This window comes from Hyla sarda, chromosome 6 (genome assembly GCF_029499605.1).
Source record: "Hyla sarda isolate aHylSar1 chromosome 6, aHylSar1.hap1, whole genome shotgun sequence".
Taxonomy (NCBI): domain Eukaryota; kingdom Metazoa; phylum Chordata; class Amphibia; order Anura; family Hylidae; genus Hyla; species Hyla sarda.
This window is the reverse complement of record NC_079194.1, coordinates 176,235,608-176,258,336: the sequence shown is the minus strand read 5'-3', so window position 1 is coordinate 176,258,336 and position 22,729 is coordinate 176,235,608. Positions and strand designations below refer to the sequence as shown.

At 42.0% G+C, this 22,729-nt stretch overlaps 1 protein-coding gene across 4 annotated transcripts in view; it reads left to right on the top strand.

Annotated features, from left to right (window-relative positions):
• The first annotated feature begins 6,432 nt into the window (after window positions 1-6,432).
• Window positions 6,433-22,729, top strand: part of LOC130276449 (carbohydrate sulfotransferase 5-like) — a 26,248-nt gene continuing 9,951 nt past the window's right edge. Inside the window, exon 1 of one of the 4 annotated variants that reach the window (XM_056525835.1) lies at window positions 6,433-6,513. In XM_056525835.1, coding sequence (XP_056381810.1) covers window position 6,513 — 1 coding nt within the window. In that variant the 5' untranslated portion in view covers window positions 6,433-6,512. Of the gene's footprint in view, window positions 6,514-11,804; window positions 11,842-11,882; window positions 11,967-21,959; window positions 21,975-22,729 lie in introns of those variants that run through there. The other 3 variants (XM_056525838.1, XM_056525837.1, XM_056525836.1) reach the window with 3 other exon arrangements.

Sequence of the window (22,729 nt, the reverse complement as noted above, 5' to 3'; positions counted from 1 at the left end):
CTCATCCGGACGGGCTACGCCTCTCCTGCAACCTGGGCCAAGCAGCTGTTTCCAGTCACTAACCCCGCTGTGGGTTGACATGCAAGTACTGTACTCGCTTCTGGTGAGTACCCACTACCTACGGGCTCCACAGGCCCACATACGCCTTGTTTGTTTCTAGTCCATCTACTCTTATGGTATCACACAAGGCGCCTCTTGCCGGTCTTCCGTTTTTTCTCCTTCCTAGCTTTTAGGTACTTAAACCTTCATAGTGCAGATATGTTTAAGGGAAAGTACTATCTCAGTCACTGTGGGGATATCAGGAGATTTCTAACATCTTACCAATGCTAAGCACGTGAAAAACAATAATAAGGTAAATTCATTGTGCGACAAAATTGAAGAAAAAATTTCATTTTGTAACTTTTGGGGGCTTCCGTTTCTACGCAGTGCATTTTTCGGAAACAAAATCATAACTGCATGCAAGAAAATATATACGTTAAAAAATTCTCATCTTCTAACCCTTATAACTTTTTTATTTTTCCACGTACGGGCCGGTATGAGGACTAATTTTTTGCGCCGTGTTCTGAAGGTTTTATCGGTACCATATTTGTATTGATCGGACTATTTGATCGCCTTTTATTCATTTTTTTATGATATAAAAAGTGACCAAAAATAAGCTATTTTGGACTTTGGAATTTTTTTGCGCGTACGCCATTGACCGTGCGACTTAATTAACGATATATTTTTATAATTCGGACATTTCCGCACGCAGCGATACCACATATGTTTATTTTTATTTTTGTGGGAAAAGGGGGGTGATTCAAACTTTTATTAGGGAAGGGGTTCAATGACCTTAGTTAACTTTTTTTTTCACTTTTTTTTTGCAGTGCTATAGCTCCCATAGATCCACACACTGATCTCTTATGCTGATCCCTGCAAAGCCATAGCTTTGCGTGGATCAGCGAGATAGGGGCTCGATTGCTCAAGCCTGTAGCAAAGGCTTGGAGCAATCAAACCCAGAGCGGACGTGGCGGAGACAGGTAAATGGGACCTCCGCTCGCGTCCTAGCTGATCGGGACATCGCGATTTTATCGCGATGTCCCGATCAGCCCGATTGAGCTCCCGGGAATCGTTTACATTCACACGCGGCGGTCAACTTTGATCGCCGCGTCTGAAGGGTTAATAGGGCGAGGCACAACAATCGGTGCCGCGCGCTGTTAGCCCAGGGTGCCGGCTATGAATAGCAGCCGGGAACGTCCCGATGTGATGCGGGGTCACGGTGTGACCCCGTTTTAAACACCGGGACCGGGTGTACAGGTACTTAAGAGGTTAAGTGGATATACAGTGGGGCAAAAAAGTATTTAGTCAGCCACCAATTGTGCAAGTTCTCCCACTTAAAAAGATGAGAGAGGCCTGTAATTTGCATCATAGGTATACCTCAACTATGAAAGACATGAGAAAAAAAAATCCATAAAATCACATTGCTTGATTTTTTAAAGAATTAATTTGCAAATTATGGTGGAAAATAAGTATTTGGTCAATAACAAAAGTCAAGCTCAATACTTTGTTATATACCCTTTGTTGGGAATGAGAGAGGTCAAATGTTTTCTGTAAGTCTTCACAAGGTTTTTACACACTGTTGCTGATATTTTTGGTCCATTCCTCCATGCAGATCTCCTCTAGAGCAGTGATGTTTTGGGGCTGTCACTGGGCAACACGAACTTCCCTCCAAAGGTTTTCTATGGAGTTGAGATCTGGATACAAATATGGAAGAAAGCAAGGAGTCAGCACACCATGTGTTGTAATCAAGTCCGTCTTGGAGTCTGTTTTCCAGAAAGCATGGAGATAAGAATGGGCCAGGTCCCAAGCAATGGATCTAAGCAGAAAAAAATTGTGAAATCCAGCTTCCTAAAACTTTAATGTTTTATTTAATCCATTAAAATTTAACAAAAATTGCAAGTTAAAAGCCAAATGAAACGCAGATGCGTTTCGGTTTAAAGAAAAACCTTATTCATAGCGATGTTCAACATGAACATCAATATAAATAAGAAAGTACACGCAACTCACCACGTTGTTGTAACTTCGTGTTTATTGCTGGGACAGGCAGGCAAAGCGGCTCCACGCCACACCGGGATGCCGAACACCGGCATCCCGGTGTGGCGTGGAGCCGCTTTGCCTGCATGTCCCAGCAATAAACACGAAGTTACAACAACGTGGTGAGTTGCCTGTACTTTCTTCTCTAACATATGGATTCGTACATATCTTGACACTACTATAGTACATGAGCACCACCACATGAAGATACACTGCTAGCTAGATTGCAGACATAGACCATCCAAGGGAGAGCTAACAGAGGGAGAGCAGTGCCAGCACTTCACTTTCTGTTTTGAAGCCTTGTGATCAATATAAATAAGGTTTTTCTTTAAACCGAAATGCGTCGGCGTTTCATTTGGCTTTTAACTTGCACTTTTTTTGTTCAATTTTAATGGATTAAATAAAACTTTGAAGTTTTAGGAAGCTGGATTTCAAAATTTTTTTCTGTTGAGATCTGGAGACTGGCTAGGCCACCCCAGGACCTTGAAATGCTTTTTACAAAGCCACTCCTTTGTTGCCCAGGCAGTGTGTTTGGGATCATTGTCATACTGAAAGACCCAGCCACATTTCATCTTCAATGCCCTGCTGATGGAAGGAGGTTTTCACTCAAAATTTCACGATACATGGCCCCATTCATTCTTTCCTTTACACAAATCAGTCGTCCTGGTCCCTTTGCAGAAAAACAGCCCCAAAGCACGATGTTTCCACCCCCATGCTTCACAGTAGGTATGGTGTTCTTTGGATGCAACTCAGCATTCTTTCTCCTCCAAACACAATGAGTTGAGTTTTTACTAAAAAGTTCTACTTTGGTTTCATCTGACATTCTCCAAATCCTCTTTTGGATCATCCAAATGCTCTCTAGCAAACTTCAGACGGGCCCAGACATGAACTGGCTTAAGCAGGGGGACACGTCTGGCACTGAATGATTTGAGCCCCTGGTGGCATAGTGTGCTACTAATGGTAGCATTTGTTACTTTGGTCTTAGCTCTCTACAGGTCATTCACTAGGTCCCCCCAGTGTGGTTCTGGGATTTTTGCTCACCGTTCTTGGGATCATTTTGACACCACAGGGTGAGATCTTGCGTGGAGCCCCAGATCGAGGGAGATTATCAGTGGTCTTGAATGTGGTCTTGATTTCTTCATACTAAGCTGCTTGCCTATTGCAGATTCAGTCTTTCCAGCCTGGTGCAGGTCTACAATTTTGTTTCTGGTGTCCTTCGACATCTCTTTGGTCTTGGCCATAGTGGAGTTTGGAGTGTGACCGTTTGGGGCTGTGGACAGGTGTCTTTTATACTGATAACAAGGTGCCATTAATACAGGTAATGAGTGGAGGACAGAGGAGACTCTTAAAGAAGAAGTTACAGTTACATCTCATCATTTGTGTTGTGTTGAATAGGAGAGATTGCAGATTGCAGATGCCTAAAGACCGACACTGGAAACCTGATGGGTAAATTGCAGAATACATACAGTATGGGAGTAGGTACATTTTGGAAACAACAATATGCCCCAGCAAGGAGATACAGAGTTATGAGAATGCTGTGATATCATCACATAATTGGTGGATAATAGCGTCCAAGTTCGAAGTGAGAAGATGAGAAAGTGAAGAGGTCAGCTGAATACCTGTAATGCCGCTGGTTGGTAACCACCAGTGTACTAGGTGTCCTGGTCCTTCCTAGCGTCTGGTGACATCCTCTGTGCCATGTTTCTTCTGTGCACCCTGGACTCCCTCCTCTGGACTCTCTCCTGCTGCTACAGCCATTACTGCAGTTTCTACTCTGCCCTCTAGTGGCTGTGCCCGAACACTGGCTGAGACTTATATGGCCAGTGTGCACTCTCTATTGAATCCCCCTCCAATCCATGCCAGGCACCACCCTTTTTGTGGTGCCTGTGCAATATTGTAGTTTTCCACAGCTAAGGTCCCAGTCTGTTGTGTACCAGTGTTCTGTTATCCTGTCTATGTCAGTCTATGCCTAATTCCTCTGCTCCTGCCTGCTGTCCTAGCTTCTACTGTGGTAACTGAGGGTGGTGTGTATGATGTACTGATGAGGTGTTGTGACTGAGATTAGAGTTTGTGGTGCCAGGAATGTTAACCACCACACTACCAAGGATAAGCGGTTGCCTGTGCCAGACGCCCATCAATAAACACATCAAATGCCAGGATAGGGAAACCCCTTTTACTTCACTTCAGGAACTTGCAGTATAAACAGGAACAGTTTACTTTTGTGCAATATTGACTGAAGGATGCTTTTGGGAAACACAGTTGCTTCTAGGCACTATGGGTATTGCTGCTTAACTTACATAGTGTAGATTGGTCTAAGCTTTAATTGGACAGACTGACTGAATGGCTGGGACTGAACTTTAGTAACTTGAATGAAACTCTGGAGCTAACAATCACTGAATCTGCACTTCATTTGTGTAATCCTGTGTTAGGGGTTACCTCCATGGTGTACATGTATGGACCAGAGTTGCCTGAGGCTTTTACTCTCATTATCATCTTCTTTTGCTAATGGGGCCTGTCGGCTCCCTGGCTTTTCTCCCCACAACAGACTGGATGGACGACCTGGTCAGTGGGATCCTGTGAACGGTGATGTCGCTCAGGAACAGATTGTGGCAGCAACTGGGTCTCTTAGGTCTGTTCTCATGTGATGAGGCACAGGCCAGGTCCACAGCAGAGGTCTGGAGTTGAACTCTCCTTAACTCATTCTCTGAACTGACTCTATTCTGACTGACTAGCTCCTCCCTGTCTAGACCCTGTCTATGAGCCCTGATTGGCTGAAGCAGTCATTTGATGCCTTAAGCACCCTATTGCACAGACAGTTGTAACTCTTGAAGAGACAATAAGGCATACAAGAGAATTTAACAACGGATATCACAGTGCAATAAATTATAAATCACAATACATATAAACCTGAGCAGATGTGTTCTGCACCGGGGCACCGCACTACCATCTAGCTGCGCCTGAGCTATACAGCTCATTCTGGCTCTGCTGATATCATCATAATTCCAGCATCAGCACCAGGGCGTTCTGGCTAGGCAGGCCAGCAGCCACTTACCAGGACCACTCTAGTGGCCCAGTGGGTTCACATCCATTGTGGTGTTCCAATACCTAAATATGGGATACAATTGTCTACCCATATAAACGGGTAAGCCGCTGATATCGTTGATTTAACAGAAGCATCAAGGAAATTGGCCAAAACCATAGATTTGGCGCTGTTAAGCTTATAATAATTAGCTTCACTGAATGAATGTTAGCTGGGAGCGATATATGAGATAGGTAGGTGGGGGTGATCTACCTTTCTACGGATGTATTTACCTATCTGCCTTTATACCTGTCCTTGGGGGGACTTCTTAAAGGGGTACATCTTAAGATGTCTGAACGTGGGATCGGCAGCAGCGGCGTCTGGAACACAGAAGCTTGGAGCTTCCTCATTTCTGACATCATGCCACACCCCCTCCATTCATGTCTATGGGAGGAGACATCAATAGAGGGGGTGTGGCGGCTGTAGTCGCCAGTCATCTGGCATGGAGCGTAGTTCGCTCCATGCACAGATGACTGGGCTGCCATGCCAGAGATTGCGGGGGTCCCCAGTGGCTGGACCCCAGCGATCAAACATCTTATCTCCTATCTTTTGGATAGGGAATAAGATGTTTTTTGCCGGAGTACCCCTTTGATAAGGGAACTAACTGCTGGGTGACATACTACCTGCAGGGACCTACTGTTCTACCCACTTTTACTTTGTAGGGGTAAGGGTGCACTTAAAAGGGGCACGAGGTACGCCTCTGATTGTACCACATAGAAAGAGCTTGAGTATGTGAGAAACAACATCAAACAAAAAACGGGGAAAAAGCAAAGACAAAAGGTCTGTGCAGAACACATACGAAAGGAAAGAGCAAGAAAAAAAAGTCAGTCACATGGAGTGTGCCCAGAGGGGGATATATTTGAAGATAAGCAACATACATATGTGGTGTCCCACTACAGGTACATAATCCTCTATTACCTGTAGGCCCTGTCAAGTTGAGTCCCTCAGTGACCTGGGGGCTCCCCTGCAGGGACTCATTGTGTTATCTTGCTAGTTTATTAAATGTGGTGTATGTTAGCTTAAGACCATAGATAGGATTCTAATGTATAGATAGTATATAGGACCTTTAGAGGACTCTAAGGACCTGTTTGAGTAAGCCTTATCCCATGTTATGTTATGTTATAGTGTTATATGATTTGTTGCAATATGTAATCCCAGAGAGCACCAGGTTTAACCTATGACCCACAGCTTGACCAATGGACTATAGTCCAGCCCCCTCACTATATAAGGGGCAGCCATCTTTAATTCAGTCTTTTAGCTTTACCACCTGCTGCTTAGAACATGTCTTTGCTGAAGCAGCTACCAGAGGCCTTAGAGACCAGTGTTCAGCATCTGGAGTTCCACAAAGCTACAACTCTCCAGTAAATCAAGTCTATGTCTGCTGTCACTGAAGTTAGTCAAGTCCTGCACAAAGTCAAGTCCATTCTAATAACAGTCAAGTCTAAAGTACAAGTTAAAGTCAAGTTAATTACAAGTATTGGTCCAGCAAGCTACGATGTCCTCTGGGTACTGGTCACATCTCTGGGACAATCTGGCTTTAGCTGTGAAGAGAATTACACCTGTCTTCAATTAAGTAAAGCCTCCGTTTACCTGCAACTGGTTGTGGACTCTTTATTCACTACTAGCCCGTGGGATAGCGGAGAATCCGGGCGTGTGGTGTTCCGGAACCCGAAAACCACACTGGCGTCACAAACACATAGGGGTTAATACCATCCGACCCCGGGGTTAATAACATCTGAATCCACCACTCACTGCAATACCCGTGGCCCTGCCACTACATATATCATATACTATACTGGCATTAGGGGTAGGCAACATATGAAAACATCATAGAAACTTCGTAAAGTCACTGTTTTTAGCTGCAACCAAACAGCAGACCATAATGACTCCACAGGGGATACCCATAGACGATTACAATAAACCTATGATCAGTTCAGACTTGCACTTCTTGTAGATAATACAGTGATCCCTCAACTTACAATGGCCTCAACACACAATGGTTTCAACATACAATGGTGTTTTCTGGACTATTGTAACTTGAAACCAAACTCAACATACAATGTTACAGACAGTCCAGATCTGAGAAACATGTCAATGGCTGGAAGAACTGACCAATCAGAATGGACATGTCACTGGTAAAACACCTGTATTACTGAAGCGTATGCACTGACTGGCTGTCTAGTTGCACCTCCCTACAGTACAAGGAGGTATTACATGTTCTGTAAATAATAATCTTGTAAATAATCTTCCAGTGGGAAAATTTGTAAGGCATGCATCCTCTAACAATTAAGGTTTCCTAAACACCTGTACAGACATAGAACATAGACTCGCGAAGAGAGGTTACTCTAGAAATATTCTTAACAGAGCTGAAAGCATGGTAATCTCTAGATCAAGAGACAGTTATCTACAACATCATGAAAAAAACACAAATTAAAACACTGCATAAGAAAACTACTTTTTTCTACAGCTTACATTACAGAGTTCACAAAAATAAAAAAGATAATTCTAAAACATCTACCAATACTCTATGAAAATGAAACAATGACCAAAATATTACAAGGAGTAAAATGTGTAGCAAAGAGAGGGAGAACTCTATCCAATAGATTAGGTCCAAGCGATTATCTAACACTATGTAAGAATAACAATCGTACATGGCTTCATATGCAAGGTCATTTTAAATGCTCTCAAAATAGATGCAATCTGTGTCCATACATGCGCAAATCAAATATGTTCAAATCGGCCACTATACAAAGCAGATACCGCATTAACTTATTCCTCAATTGTAATTCTTGTAATATATTCAGTTATATGCACAGCCTGTAACATGCAATATATTGGATGCACAACAAGAAAATTAAAAAGCTGTATTTATGAACACCTGCATACTTCTATTAATGCAAGAGGAAAGTCAGGCCTATCGAGACATATCATAGAAGTGCATCAAGGTGATACTTCAGGTTTATCTATTATGGGAATTGAAGGGAGGGGGAGATTGGCATCACAAAGTTGTGATGAGAGAGGCATTTTTGATTCTAAGATTACAGTCACGTTCTCCACTTGGTTTAAATTTTCGTCAAGATTTGTTTTTTTTATTTATTTATTTACATAGCGCCTACAGATTCCGCAGCGCTTACAATTATGGGGTACAAACAAAGACAAGTATCAGACATAAAATTACACAATAACTATTCAAACAAGGTGTGGGGATATATTGAGGATATGTTGGGGATATATTGAGGATATGTTGGGGATATATTGAGGATATGTTGGGGATATATTGAGGATATGTTGGGGATATATTGAGGATATGTTGGGGATATGTTGAGGATATGTTGGGGATATATTGAGGATATGTTGGGGATATGTTGGGGATATGTTGAGGATATGTTGGGGATATGTTGGGGATATGTTGAGGATATGTTGGGGATATGTTGAGAATATGTTGAGGATATGTTGAGGATATGTTGAGGATATGTTGAGGATATGTTGGGGATATGTTGGGGATATGTTGGGGATATGTTGGGGGTATGTTGGGGATATGTTGAGGATATGTTGGGGATATGTTGGGGATATGTTGGGGATATGTTGGGGATATGTTGAGGATATGTTGGGGATATGTTGGGGATATTTTGGGGATATGTTGGGGATATGTTGGGGATATGTTGAGGATATGTTGAGGCCAATTAAAGAATGTTATAGGCCTGTCTGAAGAGATGTGTTTTCAGGCCACGTTTGAAACTATGGATGTTGTTGTTGAGTCTGAGGGACTGAGGGATAGCATTCCAGAGAACCGGTGCAGCACGAGTGAAGTCTCGGAGACGGGAGTGAGAAGTTCGGATTATAGAAGATGTTAGTGTGAGATCATTAGCAGATCAGAGAGAACGTGTAGGATGGTAGACGGAGATGAGAGAGGAGATGTAGGGAGGTGCAGCATTGTGGAGAGCTTTGTGTGTGAGACTGAGGATTTTGTACTGTATTCTGGACTGAATTGGTAACCAGTGTAGTGACTGGCACAGGGAGGAGGCGTCGGTGTAGCGGCTGGAGAGGAAGATGAGTCTGGCTGCGGCATTAAGGATGGACTGGAGAGGAGAGAGTTTGGAGAAAGGAAGGCCTATTAGTAAAGAGTTACAGTAGTCGAGGCGGGAGTGAATCAAAGCAATAATGAGAGTTTTAGCAGTTTCAGTAGTGATGTTTTATTATGTTTACTAATACACCTATTTGTTATACATATATTTTGTTTCCATCCGATCTATATAACAAGTCATTTAATAAGAACAAACTCATTGTATTATCACACATCATGTGAATTAGTGTTTGTTTTCGGTTTCATCATGCATACTGTGTTATCATCATTTTTTGCATTGAAGAGTTTTCACATTTGTATTTTTTGCATCTTTTACATGTTTTGTATCGCAATGTTATGCAATACAAATGTCCAATAACAACCATTTTCATGGCCACTATGTAGATACGGAGGTTCCGAGTCATGTGACGGACATTCATCAAGATATGCGAATAATACAATTTTCCTTAAGATTAAGGTTATGAATCATCAGCTGGACATATATATATATATATATATATATATATATATATATATAAATATATATATGACAGATAAGAACAACACATCCAAAGAAGATAAAATTAGTTGGTGCACACCATCATCTGGGTCTTGGTTAGGGATCCCAATGTAGCAAATATCCACAGGAAAAGACGGCAGCACACAAAAAAATATATTTCAAATCCACGAAATAAACCACACGTGGATTTGACATTTTTTTGTGTGCTGGCGTCTTTTCCTGTGGATATATATATATATATATATATATATATATATAATCGGTAACTAATATCTATATTTACATAACACGTTCACCTGAATAATTATGTCAGTGGAACACCTTCGGAACCTCCGTCATCAGTGGGCGTTTCCATATCCAGGCATGTTCATTCCATGCTGGTTCAGAATATAAATAGGATGTACTTGACATACAAGGGTGTGCCATGACTAAGAACCATATGGTTCGAAACACATCAGCATTTCTGCTATGCTTTTAATCACCTATTTTGGATTTCATTTCATTTTTAATTATGATTAATTCATTTTTGGACTTTTAATCAAATTTTTTTGGGAGCTGGATTTTGCACTTTTCTATTTGAGGACACGTTCTGTACTCCTCTTTACCTGTGACAGAGTTAGCTGCTCCTTTGGACACCAGGTGAGGGCGGCTCCATTTAACTTTTTTAGGACATTGCGTGTACTGTACAGGACATAGACAGTGATTTACAGCTCCCAGCAGATCTTTCTTACTTTTATATGTAAGGATTTGCTTTATCTGTATTAGTTATCTACTTATTTTTCTTTAATCCTCACTTTTTCCTATTTTTTGGATGACATTTTGGGGCTTCAGAACCAATTACCAGGTTTCCATAGAGTTATGGTCTCAACATACAAGGGTTTTAACATACAATGGTCTCCCTGGAACCAATTAATAATGTAACTTGAGGGACCACTGTAGTGGTCTCTCCATGGCTAGCTTGCAAGGACGCTGCTGAGCTGAAGGAGCCTCACACTATTGTTCAGTAGCCAGCTGCCAGTCTCGACACAGGTGAAGAAGTTGCATTGTGGGTGACAATCACTTTCACCCCATTTTTTCTTATTTGTACTTTCCTCTTCTTCTGAACCCCCTTAGTTTGCCCCTCTGTCCCCTTTCCAGTACATCCTCTCACAGTGTCTCTCAGCCTATTTCTTCATATTTCTGTCCTTTTTCTATATATTTTCTCTGCTTTCCTCATTTTTCCTTTGAGTCCCCTGCTCCTATACTCCCTGGGGGACATGTATCAAAGATTTTACCCCTGTTTTGTGTGTATTTTTTTGCGCAAAATTTTGCGCAAGCCCTTTTTTTGCGCAATTTTTTTGCGCACGTTTTGGCAGAGCATGTCCTCCAGATGTGGCTGAATCAGGGTACCTTGGAGTGACATCTATAGTACGCATGGATTTATTAACTGCGTCCTTTTTTTTTACACCCAAAATTTTGCCGCAAGAGCAGTTTTTTGCGCAAATATAAGCCATCTTGGACATAACGTAGCAAGATGCTCTAAATCATCGATTCTATTTTCCAAAGAGTGGATTGAGGAGATTACTATAGTTACCCGCAATTTATGAAGCTCATTGCACTTGATTGATAAATTTAGTGCTTCTGCGCATAATTTAGAATTCGGGAAAAGGGGTAAACTGCTTCTACAATAGACAAATAATGATACATGTCCCCCCCTGTACCTATCACAATTTTCTCCTTGCTTTATACCACTGTTTCCCAACCAGGGTGCCTCCAGCTGTTGCAAAACTACAACTCCCGGCATGCCCGGACAGCCAACGGCTGTCCGGGCTTGCTGGGAGTTGTAGTTTTGCAACAGCTGGAGGCACCCTGGTTGGGAAACACTGCTTTATAAATATATCTTCACTATATTAACCCTTTGCCCTTGAGCAGTAGCTGTCATTAGCTGCAGAACATTCCACAGCTCCAGGTGACAGAGATAGCTAAGACCTGTCATTCATGCCCTCCCTTTCTCCTGCCCAGGACCACTGTTAGGGGGCGGACACTGGCACTCCCCCACCCAGCACAGAATACCCACAGCCACGTCTGAATGAGGCTCATTGTCCTGTGAGGAGAAGAGGAGGAGAGGTGAGTGTATGTGGGGGTAGGGTTGCAAGCTTGGTAAGAGGGGGCACTATCACGACACCGTGATGCAACACTTCTCAGCATGTCAGTGCAATCCTGACATATAGATCTACATGCTCCAGCTACAGGTACTGCCTGTCTTTGAATGCAGACATGCTTATGTGTTTATAATATTACTATTGGAAATAGTTTCTTTTAATATTACATAAAAAAAATATATATATATATTTGCACCATCCAAGGCTTGTGAGTAGTTGCAGGAAGAAAACCCGTGTAGGTAGTGCAGTGCATTGCTGATGTTTTTTGATTTATATTTGTTGTTTATTGTATTAATATCTTTTGCCTATTTGTTATTTTCATCAAAGGCTGTTAGAGCATGCTGGGTGTTGTAGTTCCGCAACAGCTAGAGTACCGAGTGGCAGTGATCCAGTAATAGAGTCCCTAATACTGCAATGAGCATTGCCCGGTTTTGTAAGTTCGAATTTGTGGAGTCGTTTTCCTAAGGGCTTCTGTGTGTAACTCTCCCCTCTCCCTTTGTGTACAGTTGTTGGGCTCACACCTGTGTGTAAAGTCTTAATGTGACTGTTTCTACGCAGGAGTTGAGTGGAGTAGGGATGATACCTTTATTGGCTAACTGAGAAGATGTAGATTGCAAACTATCGAGACCACTTAGGGCTCTTCATCAGGCGTGTAGCATGAACGTTGCAATACTAGACACTAATTATTGACTAGAGTGGCGCTGTTACTAGACAAAAAAAAACTAAACCTTGTTGTAATCTTGGACAACTAGATATTCAGCACCAGTGAGTCAGGCCCTAAGGACCTGTGGAGTGACAACCACATTCCTTAGGGTGGGTTCACACTGTGTTTTGGTCTCTGTTTCACTATGCCTGTACGATTAAAATTTGTCTACTACACTATTGTATACAATGAAAGAACAAATATATATCATATGTATTTTAAATAAGGTATCAATTTATCATTTTACAATCTATGTCAATGGAAACGGTTTCTGCTGTATTATCATTAGTGTATATAAAACGTATGTTATACAGAAACAAAAACAGTGTGAACCCGGCTTTATCCAGAAATGTGCAGTTATTACTCCCTTTAATACACATTCCATATAAAGTAGACCTGTCAGGAGAGAGTGTCAGTGATCACAAAATACACAATGTTGACCTTTCAATGTTCATTCTGACTGGGATTGCTCTTTAACTGAAGTATCTGTCACATGGTGATATTTTACATATAAATGGGTTGTATTGATAAACAGCGTTTTTATGAAAAAGGTAATAAAGCTCATTCCATGTTGGCCAGACGCCTATGTGACAGAGTGGTCGTCCAGTCTCCCTCAGCTCTGAAAGGCTCTTCTGGGGTTCTTCATTATCATCTGGCTGATGTTTCTCGTCTTTTATTTGACTATTACTCTGGTCTATATTCTCTTCCTTCTCAGCTTCCGTCTGACCCGGTGCAGCTGATCTAGATGCTTATCTCTCACGATGTGGTTTACCGACTTTGTAAAGATCGTGAGGTTGTTAATACTCCCATTACTAGTGAGGAGCTCCTGGAGGTCGCTCGCCCGGTCCGGATGGATTTACCTGTTTGTATTATAAAACCTATTCTTCTATCCTCGTGCCTAAACTTGTTCCTCTTTTTAATTATTTTATGGACAGTGAAGAGATCCAGCAGTCCTTTTTACACTCTTTGATTACCTTTCTGCCTAAACCTTGTAAAGATCCTCACAATTGCTCTGGTTATAGACCAATTGCTCTTCTTAATTCCGACCTGAAGCTATTTTGTAAGGTCTTAGCTGTCCGTCTTTGCTCCTTCCTTCCCTCCCTTATCCCTAAGGATCAGGTTCAGTTTGTACCTTGCCGTCAGGGAGGTCATAACACTAGAAGAGTAGTGGGTCTTGTTGATTCGATCAATCGGTGGTCTGAGCAAGCGTTGATTCTTAGTTTGGATCCAGAAAAGGCCTTTGATAGGCTGGGATGGCCATTTCTTTTTGCCACTCTCCAAAAGTTTGGTATCACTGGTAATTTTCTTTCTGCATTGCGGGGTCTTTACTCCTCTCCTACTACCTCTCTTAAACTTCCTCATGCCCCCTCTCCTACCTTTCCTTTATTTAATGGTGCCCAGGGTTGTCTGTTTTCCCCTGATTTTCGCATTGTGTATTGAGCCTCTTACTGCCATGATCCAGGGAGATCTGGTTATTACGGGCATCTCCTATTTGCCTATTTGCTGATGATGTTTTGCTTACCCTCTCACGTCCTTTGCTTTCACTTCCTAGTCTTTATAGGGTTCTTCACGCTTATGGTGTAGTTTTTGGCTGGAAGGTTAATCTTTCCAAAACTGAGGCACTTCCCTTGAACCTTCCTCTGTCCTTAGCTACTCTTGTGTGTGCTAATTACTCTTTTAAGTGGTCCTCCTCTGCAGTTAAGTATCTGGGAGTTCACATCACTTCGCGCTATTCTTTGCTCTATATTACTAATTTCCATCCCCTTTTCCGTTAACAAGGGGGCTCTTATGGAGAAGTGGCAGTCTCAGTATATATCATTTTTCAGACATATTGCGGCGGTTAAAATGATGATTCTTCCTAAGCTGCTGTATTTTTTTGAGACGCTGATGATTTGTGTGCCCGTCTGCCTTTAGTTCTTTTCAGTCAGCCATTTTTCGGTTTATCTGGGATGGTAAGAGGCATTGTCTTCCGTTATTGGCTATGATGGCTAGTAGATCATGGGGGGTTTAGCGGTTCCTGATGTGACGAAATACTACTGGGCAGCTCACTTGCGTCATCTCGCTGGATGGAGCTGGAGAAGCTGTGGTTAGCCCCGATACACCCCAATGCCCTTCTCTGGTGTGTCCCATTGCCTACTCTCTCTCTGTCTCCCTTGTTGGGTCCCATGTCTTTCTTCTATGTGTGGGGTTATTGCTCTGGGAAGTTTAAACTGTTTTCTTCCCCTTCTCCTATGAGGTCCTTTCTCTATCATCCTGATTTTCCTCCTGGCTTGTCCTCTGTTATGGTGCGGGAATGGGGTTCCCGGGGCCTCTTCTGTTGGGCAGATGTAGTTAACCCTCTATCACGCTCACTTCTGTCCTTTGATCAGCTGGTCTCTTGCTGGGAATTCCCCCCCCCCTCTGAAAGGTTTCACTATTTGCAATTATTACATTTTATGTCCTCCACACTTGGTTCCATGGTGGTTTTTCAACCTACTAGCTTTGATCGATTATGCCGTGGTGGACCTCAGTGAGGGGACTTCTCTCTGATATCTACTCTCTTCTTCTTCATCCTCCAGATAGTGACCCTCCCTCGCACTGCTATATGGGTCGTTGGGAAGCTGTCTTAAACACTCCTATTTCCCTTCCTCAATGGCGTGTCATCTAGGAGCGGGCATTCAAGGCCTCTATTTGTACTGCATACAAGGAAACCCAATACAAAATGCTTATGGGGTGGAATCATACCCCGAAGTTGCTAAATAAACTGAACCTTGATATTCCCCCCTCAGTGCTGGGGCAGTGGGGTTGGACTGGGATCAGTTTTCCACATTTTCTGGTCCTGCCCGCTTAGGATACGTTCACACTGGTGGATTACCTGCGGAATTTCCGCAGCGATTTTGCAATTATTGACTTCAATTGGTCAGCAAAAAATCCACAATAGAGGCAGATTTGCAGATTTTCCTTTGGACCCATTGAAGTCACTGATAGCAAAATCCGCTGCAGATTTTCCACAGTAAATACGCTGCGGAAATTCTGTAGGTAATCCGCCCGTGTGAACATACCCTTATAGTGGACTACTGGAAAATGGTTCAAGGTTTACTGATTGATGTCTTGGGTGTTTCTGTTCCCTTGGACCCCCTTATTTATCTTTTACACTTATCCTATCGTGCCCTGTCCAAGAAACCCTTTAAACTCTTCATGCATATTGCTCTGGCTGCTAAGACCCTTATTACCAAATGTTGGAAGAGGCCTCTCCCTCCTTCTGAGACTGATTTATTGGCACGTATACGTGAGATCCGTTCTCTGGAATCTCTCACGGCCTCTTCAAACAATTCTGTCCCCTTGTTTCACTCTGTCTGGGAACCATAGGACCATTTCTCTGACCGGCAGCTTCCTTGATCACCTCTGCTTCTCTTTTCTTTTCCTTCTTCCCTTTTTTTTCCCCTTCCACTCTCGGTTTTGTGGGATGTCTTTTTGTTGGTTGTTTTTTTGTTCCTCCCCCCCCCTTTCCTTTTGTTTGTGGCCCCTCGGGCTAGTGTTTCTATGTTCAATATCTGGTTGCAGAACTCCTGCTAATGCTTTTGAGAAATCTGGCATTAAGGCCTTATAGCGACCACTTGTGAGGGGACATTGTACTGCTATGTTATTCATGCTGGCCTGGTATGGCTTCTTTTGTGCTCATTTATATGCCGCTTTACCTCTTGTATTTGTGTCCTTGTATTTTATATGCCTTTATTTTGTGCTTATTTTGTAAAATGTAAAACCTTTAATAAAAACTACAGTTGAAAAAATAAAGGGTTGTATAGTTAAAATTCAAACGAACAAACAAACATACAGTGGCGGTCCTTTGTTCAGGATCCTCATCTCTTAGCCAGTATGGGAAGTTTTTACGAAGAGTTTCTCGCTCTGAAGGACCTGTCTTGTCTTGGAAAACCCATTGTTGTGAATAGGGACAGTGGGGGAGAGTTATCAAAACCTGTGCAAAGGTTGACCAGTTGCCCATAGTAACCAATCAGATTGCTTTATTTTTTTTCTTTTTCAGAGGGCTTTTAAAAAAATGAAAGAAGCAAGCTGATTGGTTGCTATGGGTAACTGGTCAACTTTTCCTCTGCACAGGTTTTAATAAATCTCCCCCAGTGTGTAATTCTTCAGTTTGCTTTTACTGCAAGAAAACTGAACACTTAGTTGGGGATTTTTGTTAGTTGGGCATGACAATTTGCGCAATATTTATTTTCATTTGTGTTGTTTTTCTGGTGGGGTTTCTGTTTCTAACTTAAGAAATTGCGCACACAACATAATAAATTGTGTGGATTCTTAAAAGATGCAATGGGGATAAATACACAAATACATCAATGCCACCTAGGGAGTGGAGTATACTTGTTCAAAAATAATTTTTACACATATGCTAAATGCAATCTACTAGTCAGTGCAAAAATACAAAACTGTTGAAGTGAGTGCTACCTGCAGAAAATAGCTGGAAAATCACTCAAAACATGCCCCAAAAATGAGCAAAATCAATGATAACTGCCCTATGTCAAGTTTCCCTACAGATTCCAGATGATCCCTGGTTCTTCCAGCAGGGTAACCCTTAGTGAGCAGCTTATTATCAAGGTACTTTTTTTTTTTTAACAAGCAGGTTTATAAAATATAAAACCCCTTAAACAACATTGAAGACATAATGTATGCCCTGTGAACTGTAACTCCCTGGGCATGTACAAGTGATGTCATAGAGGTGTAAGGCACTTAAAGTGTACCTGTCATCAACAAAAACGTTTTATATAATGTAGATAATACCATTATATGTATATTTGTAATATACATAGGTTAAAAATTGTGTATATTTTTGGGTGAAAAAAATGCTGTCCCTGCAGCTATTGTCTGGGTGTCTCTATGAGGAGTCCAAAACCAGGAAGTAAGTGGGGGGCAGGACAAACAGGGCTCTGTGCAGACTCCTGGCTTATCAATCATCCTGACGTATGAGCCAGGAGCATGTTACAGAGCCTCAGTGCACACTGTCCTGCTTTTTCTTGGTGCACAGAGCCCTGCTTATCCACCCTCACTTCCTGTATTTGGACTCCTCATAGAGACACACAGGCAATAGCTGTAGGGACAAAAATATACACATTTTTTAACCAATGTATATTACAAATATACTTACAATGGTATTATCTACATTATATAAAAAGTTTTTGTTGATGACAGGTACACTTTAATAGGTGTCTGAAGTTTACATTGTATATATAGAGTTCAGGAATGTAAACTGTCAATCCAGGGACATTCTCCTGCTGTCAGCAGCCAGGGACCCGCCGGTAATGGCGGACATCAGAGCGATCCACCATTAACCCCTCAGATGCTGTGATCAATACAGATCACGGCATCTGCGGCAGTGCGGCACTTAAAATGGATGATCGGATCGCCCACAGCCACAGGGATCTGATCATCCAGCATGGTGGCCGAAGGTCTCCTCACCTGCCTCTGACCATCTCCAGGGGTCTTCTGCTCTGGTCTGAGATCGAGCAGACCAGAGCAGAAGATCACCGATAACACTGATCAGTGCTATGCCCTATGCATAGCACTAAACAGTATTAGCAATCAACTGATTGCTATAAATAGTCCCCTATGGGGACATAAAAAAAGAAAAAAAAAATGTGAAAAATCCCCTCCCCCAATAAAAATGTAAATCGTCCCTTTTTTGCCCCAAAAAGCGTAAAAAAAATGTATAAACATATATGGTATTGACACGTGCGTAAATGTCCGAACTATCAAAATATAATGTTAATTATACCGTATGGTGAATGACGTAAACATAAAGAAAAAAAATTGCTGCTTTTTATCACATTTTATTCCCCCAAAAATTTATAAAAAGTGATTGAAAAGTAAAATGTAAGCAAAAGTGGTAGCAATAAAAACTACAGATCACAGTGCATAAAATGAGCCCTCAAACCGCCCTGTATATGGAAAAATTAGAAAGTTAAAGGTGGTCAAAAAAGGGCAATTTTAAACATACTAATTTTGTAAAATAGTTTGAGGTTATTTTTAAAGCGGTACAATTATAGAAAAGCATGTAACATGGATATCATTTTAATCGTATTTACCCACAAAATAAAGAAAACATGTAAATTATACCATAAAGTGTACAGCGTGAAAACAAAACCTTCCAAAATTTCATAAATTGCGGTTTTCTTTTAAATTTCCCCACATAAATATTGTTCTTTTTTGTTGCGCCGTACATTTTATGGTAAAATTAGTGATGTCATTACAATGTAAGATTGATGACACAAAAAACAAGCCCTCATATGGGTCTGTGAATGGAATTTAAAAAGAGTTATGATTTTTAGAAGGTAAGGAAGAAAAAACAGAAATGCAAAAATAAAATTGGCCTGGTTCTTCAGGTCAAAATAGGCCTGGTCCTTGAAGGGTTAAAGCGTAAGTCCAAATGTTTTTTTTCTTTACTATTGTGTAGCCCTGTGCATGATAATAATTTGTGTAAGTGAAATGTCTTACAAATTGTTGTAAATACCTTATCAGAGTGGCCATTTACCTCGCCCCCAGCAAATGTTAAAATGCGACTTGAGCCGGAGCCTCTCGCTCAGGCGATTAGGTAACCATACAAGCGCAGGACCCAGAGCCATATAAATAAGGTATTTACAATGCAAGTGCTTAAAACATGTTATTTAGAATACTATCATGCTCAGGGCTGTATTATAGTAAAATAAAACAACTTCTGTCTTCTGCTTTAAGCTGGCCATACACATTAGATCAGTGCTCTCCAAACTGGGTGCCACAACACATTAGTGTGTCGGCGGCAAGCCCTACGTGTTTCGCAGCAGGGCTGCCATCAGAAATTTTGGTGCCCCTTACACAGCTCAAGGCCTGCCAGACTCCCCACCTATGCCTCTCCCAGGGCCTGCCCGCTATCTCCCAATCATCAATAAAAAAATAATTTTAACCACAGGACAAGAAAAACATGAGCCCTTTAGTTCAATACATATTACCATCATACTGTTACTAACCAAATCCTGTATACTGAAACCAATATTACCAATAATACTAGTATACAAGGAGGAATATTATCACTATACATATTACCATCATACTGTTACTGGCCATATCCTGTATACGGAGACCAATATTACCTGCAAGGAGGGATTACATACAGACGTCTTCTCTGATCGTAGTCGTTCACTTTCCTTTTTCTTCTCCTTCCGGCCCAGACCGTCATGAGGATTTCTTCCTTTCACAACTCGTCTCCACAGAACCTGCCAGACAAACATTTTAGGCTCCGCACTTTTCCTGCACCTATAACGCTCCATACAGTAATAATAGAGTGGCTAGGTTACTCCAGAAAGTAGACAGGTCTCTTCACATACTTTCCCTCATTACACAGGTGCTCAGAGTAGATAGGTAACACCTGTAGGTAGGTCCCTGTGTAGATAGCGGCCCCCTGTAGATAGTTTCTCCCTGTATGCAGTAGCATCCCCCTATAAGTAGGGGTTACTCCTCCCCATATACAGTAGTAGCCCCCCCCCCTTTAGATAGGTGTTAGCAGCAGCACCCTTTAGGTAATAGTAGTGGCAGCCCCTTTTAGGTAGTAATAGAAGCAGTCCCCTTAGGTAGTAACAACCAGCTGCACCCCCTTAGGTAGTAATAGCAGTAGCCCCCTTAGGTGGTAATCAGCAGTCCCCTCAGGTAGTAATCACTAGCCCCCTTAGCTAGTAATAGCCAGCAGCACCCCCTTAGGTAGTAATAGCAGTAGCCCCCTTAGGTATTAATAGTAGTAGCCCCCTTAGGTAGTAATCAGTAGCCCCCTTAGGTATTATTAGTAGTAGGCCCCTTAGGTTGTTATCAGTAGCCACCTTAGGTAGAAATCAGTAGCCCCCTTAGGTTGTTATCAGTTGCCCCCTTAGGTAGTTAACAGTAGCCCCCTTAGGTAGAAATCAGTAGCCCCCTTAGGTTGTTATCAGTAGCCCCCTTAGGTTATCAGTAGCCCCCTTAGGTAGTTATCAGTCCCTTAGGCAGAAATCAGTAGCCCCCTTAGGTTGTTATCAGTAGCCCCCTTAGGTTATCAGTAGCCCCCTTAGGTAGTTATCAGTCCCTTAGGCAGAAATCAGTAGCCCCCTTAGGTTGTTATCAGTAGCCCCCTTAGGTTATCAGTAGCCCCCTTAGGTAGTTATCAGTAGCCCCCTTAGGTAGAAATCAGTATCCCCCTTAGCTAACAATAGAAAAAAATATATTTACCTGCCTCCCGCACGGTCCATGGCCTCTTCTCTTCTTTCTTCTTCTCTGGTCTGTGCTCCGGTGCATGATGATGACGTCATTCATGCGCCTGACCGCAGAGGCGCTGTGGTAACTGCGGACCCCTTATGGGAGTACCGAGTACCGGCTGTACCCCCTAATGGGTGACCCTGTTTCGCAGGACAATCCCATTACGCAGCAGTAATTACTAATAGATTGCCGGAGGCAATCCAATAAAGGCCCTGGGGGTCCCAACCAAAAATACTATATACAGGACTTTAATGTGAGGGTCAAAAATTATAATGGTGAAAAAAGAGAAGGAAAAATCACACATTTAAAAACACTATGTGCTCCTAACTGATGTAATTAGGCTTATTGGGCTCAACCAGCTCCATCATTGTTTGTAGTTAGTAGGAGATAAAATTGTGTTTTAGCATCTCAGAACTACTGATTGTCAGGGCACATAGCAGTTAAAACCATAACACTGCCCCCCTCAACGTTTCGCCACCAATGTGGCTTTGTCAAAGCCACATTGACAAAGCCACATTGGTGGTGAAACTTTGAGGGGGGGCAGTGTTATAGTTTTAACTGCTATGTGCCCTGACAATCAGTAGTTCTGAGATGCTAAAACACAATTGTATCTCCTACAAACTACAAACAATGATGGAGCTGGTTGAGCCCAATAAGCCTAATTACATCAGTTAGGAGCACATAGTGTTTTTAAATGTGTGATTTTTCCTTCTCTTTTTTTCACCATTATAATTTTTGACCCTCACATTAAAGTCCTGTATATAGTATTTTTGGTTGGGACCCCCAGGGCCTTTATTGGATTGCCTCCGGCAATCTATTAGTAATTATTGTGCATTTTTCCCTCCAACCAACAGTCTCGTTTATTTTTGGATTATCATTACGCAGCAGTAGCACCACCACGATCACTGTTCTTAAGTGGCTATGGCCCACGCTGCCTGGTTATGAACTGGCAGCCATCGCCGTGGTGACTTATAATCAATGAGCAATGGTGGCAGTTCCTGAACTTGGTGGCTGATGAGTGACCCCCCGACGTTGCACCAAGAAGCGGAGCATCAGGACGCCACTCATCAGAAGTAACACAACGCAGTAGAAGAATAGAAGAGACTTCAGAAGAGAAGGAATTAGGGAAAGTAATTTCAAAGAGCCTCCAAGTGAGTCAACAGTGCAGCCAGGCCGTAGGGAAAGCAAAATGCTGTCTGGGTCCCTGAAGAGGTATCCGCTCTCCCTGCATTCACTTGTATCGGTGTCTTAAAAACTAAATAACCTAGGAGGGAAAATAATTGATTCACAAAACCTTGTTGTTTTTTTTTACATGGTACAAAAACTTCTTCAAGGGGTACTCCGGTGAAAAGCTAATTTTTTTTTAATCAACTGGTGCCAAAAATTTTAACAGATTTGTAAATTACTTTTATTTAAAAATCTTAATGTTTCCAGTACTTGTAAGCTGCTGTATATTCCAGAGGAAGTTGTGTAGTTCTTTTCTGCCTGACCACAGTGCTCTCTGCTGACGCCACTATCCATGTCAGGAACTGTCCAGAGAAGGAGCAAATCCCCATAACAAACCTATCCTGCTCTACACAGTTCCTGACATGGACAGAGGTGTCAGCAGAGAGCACTGTGGTCAGACTGAAAATAACTACTCAACTTCCTCTGAAGTATCCATCAGCTGATACGTACTGGAAGGGTTAAGATTTTTAAATAGAAATTATTTAGAAATCTGCTTAACTTTCTGCCACCAGTTGATTAAATAAAAATGTTTTCCACTGGAGTACCCCTTTAAACCACTTTAACCAATTTCTCATTACTGAAACTGATGAATATCCACTAATTCAGATGAAGCATAGGTGTCATCTATATAGGCTGGGTATATTTTTTATTATATAGATAATGTGCCGGGATTATTTAA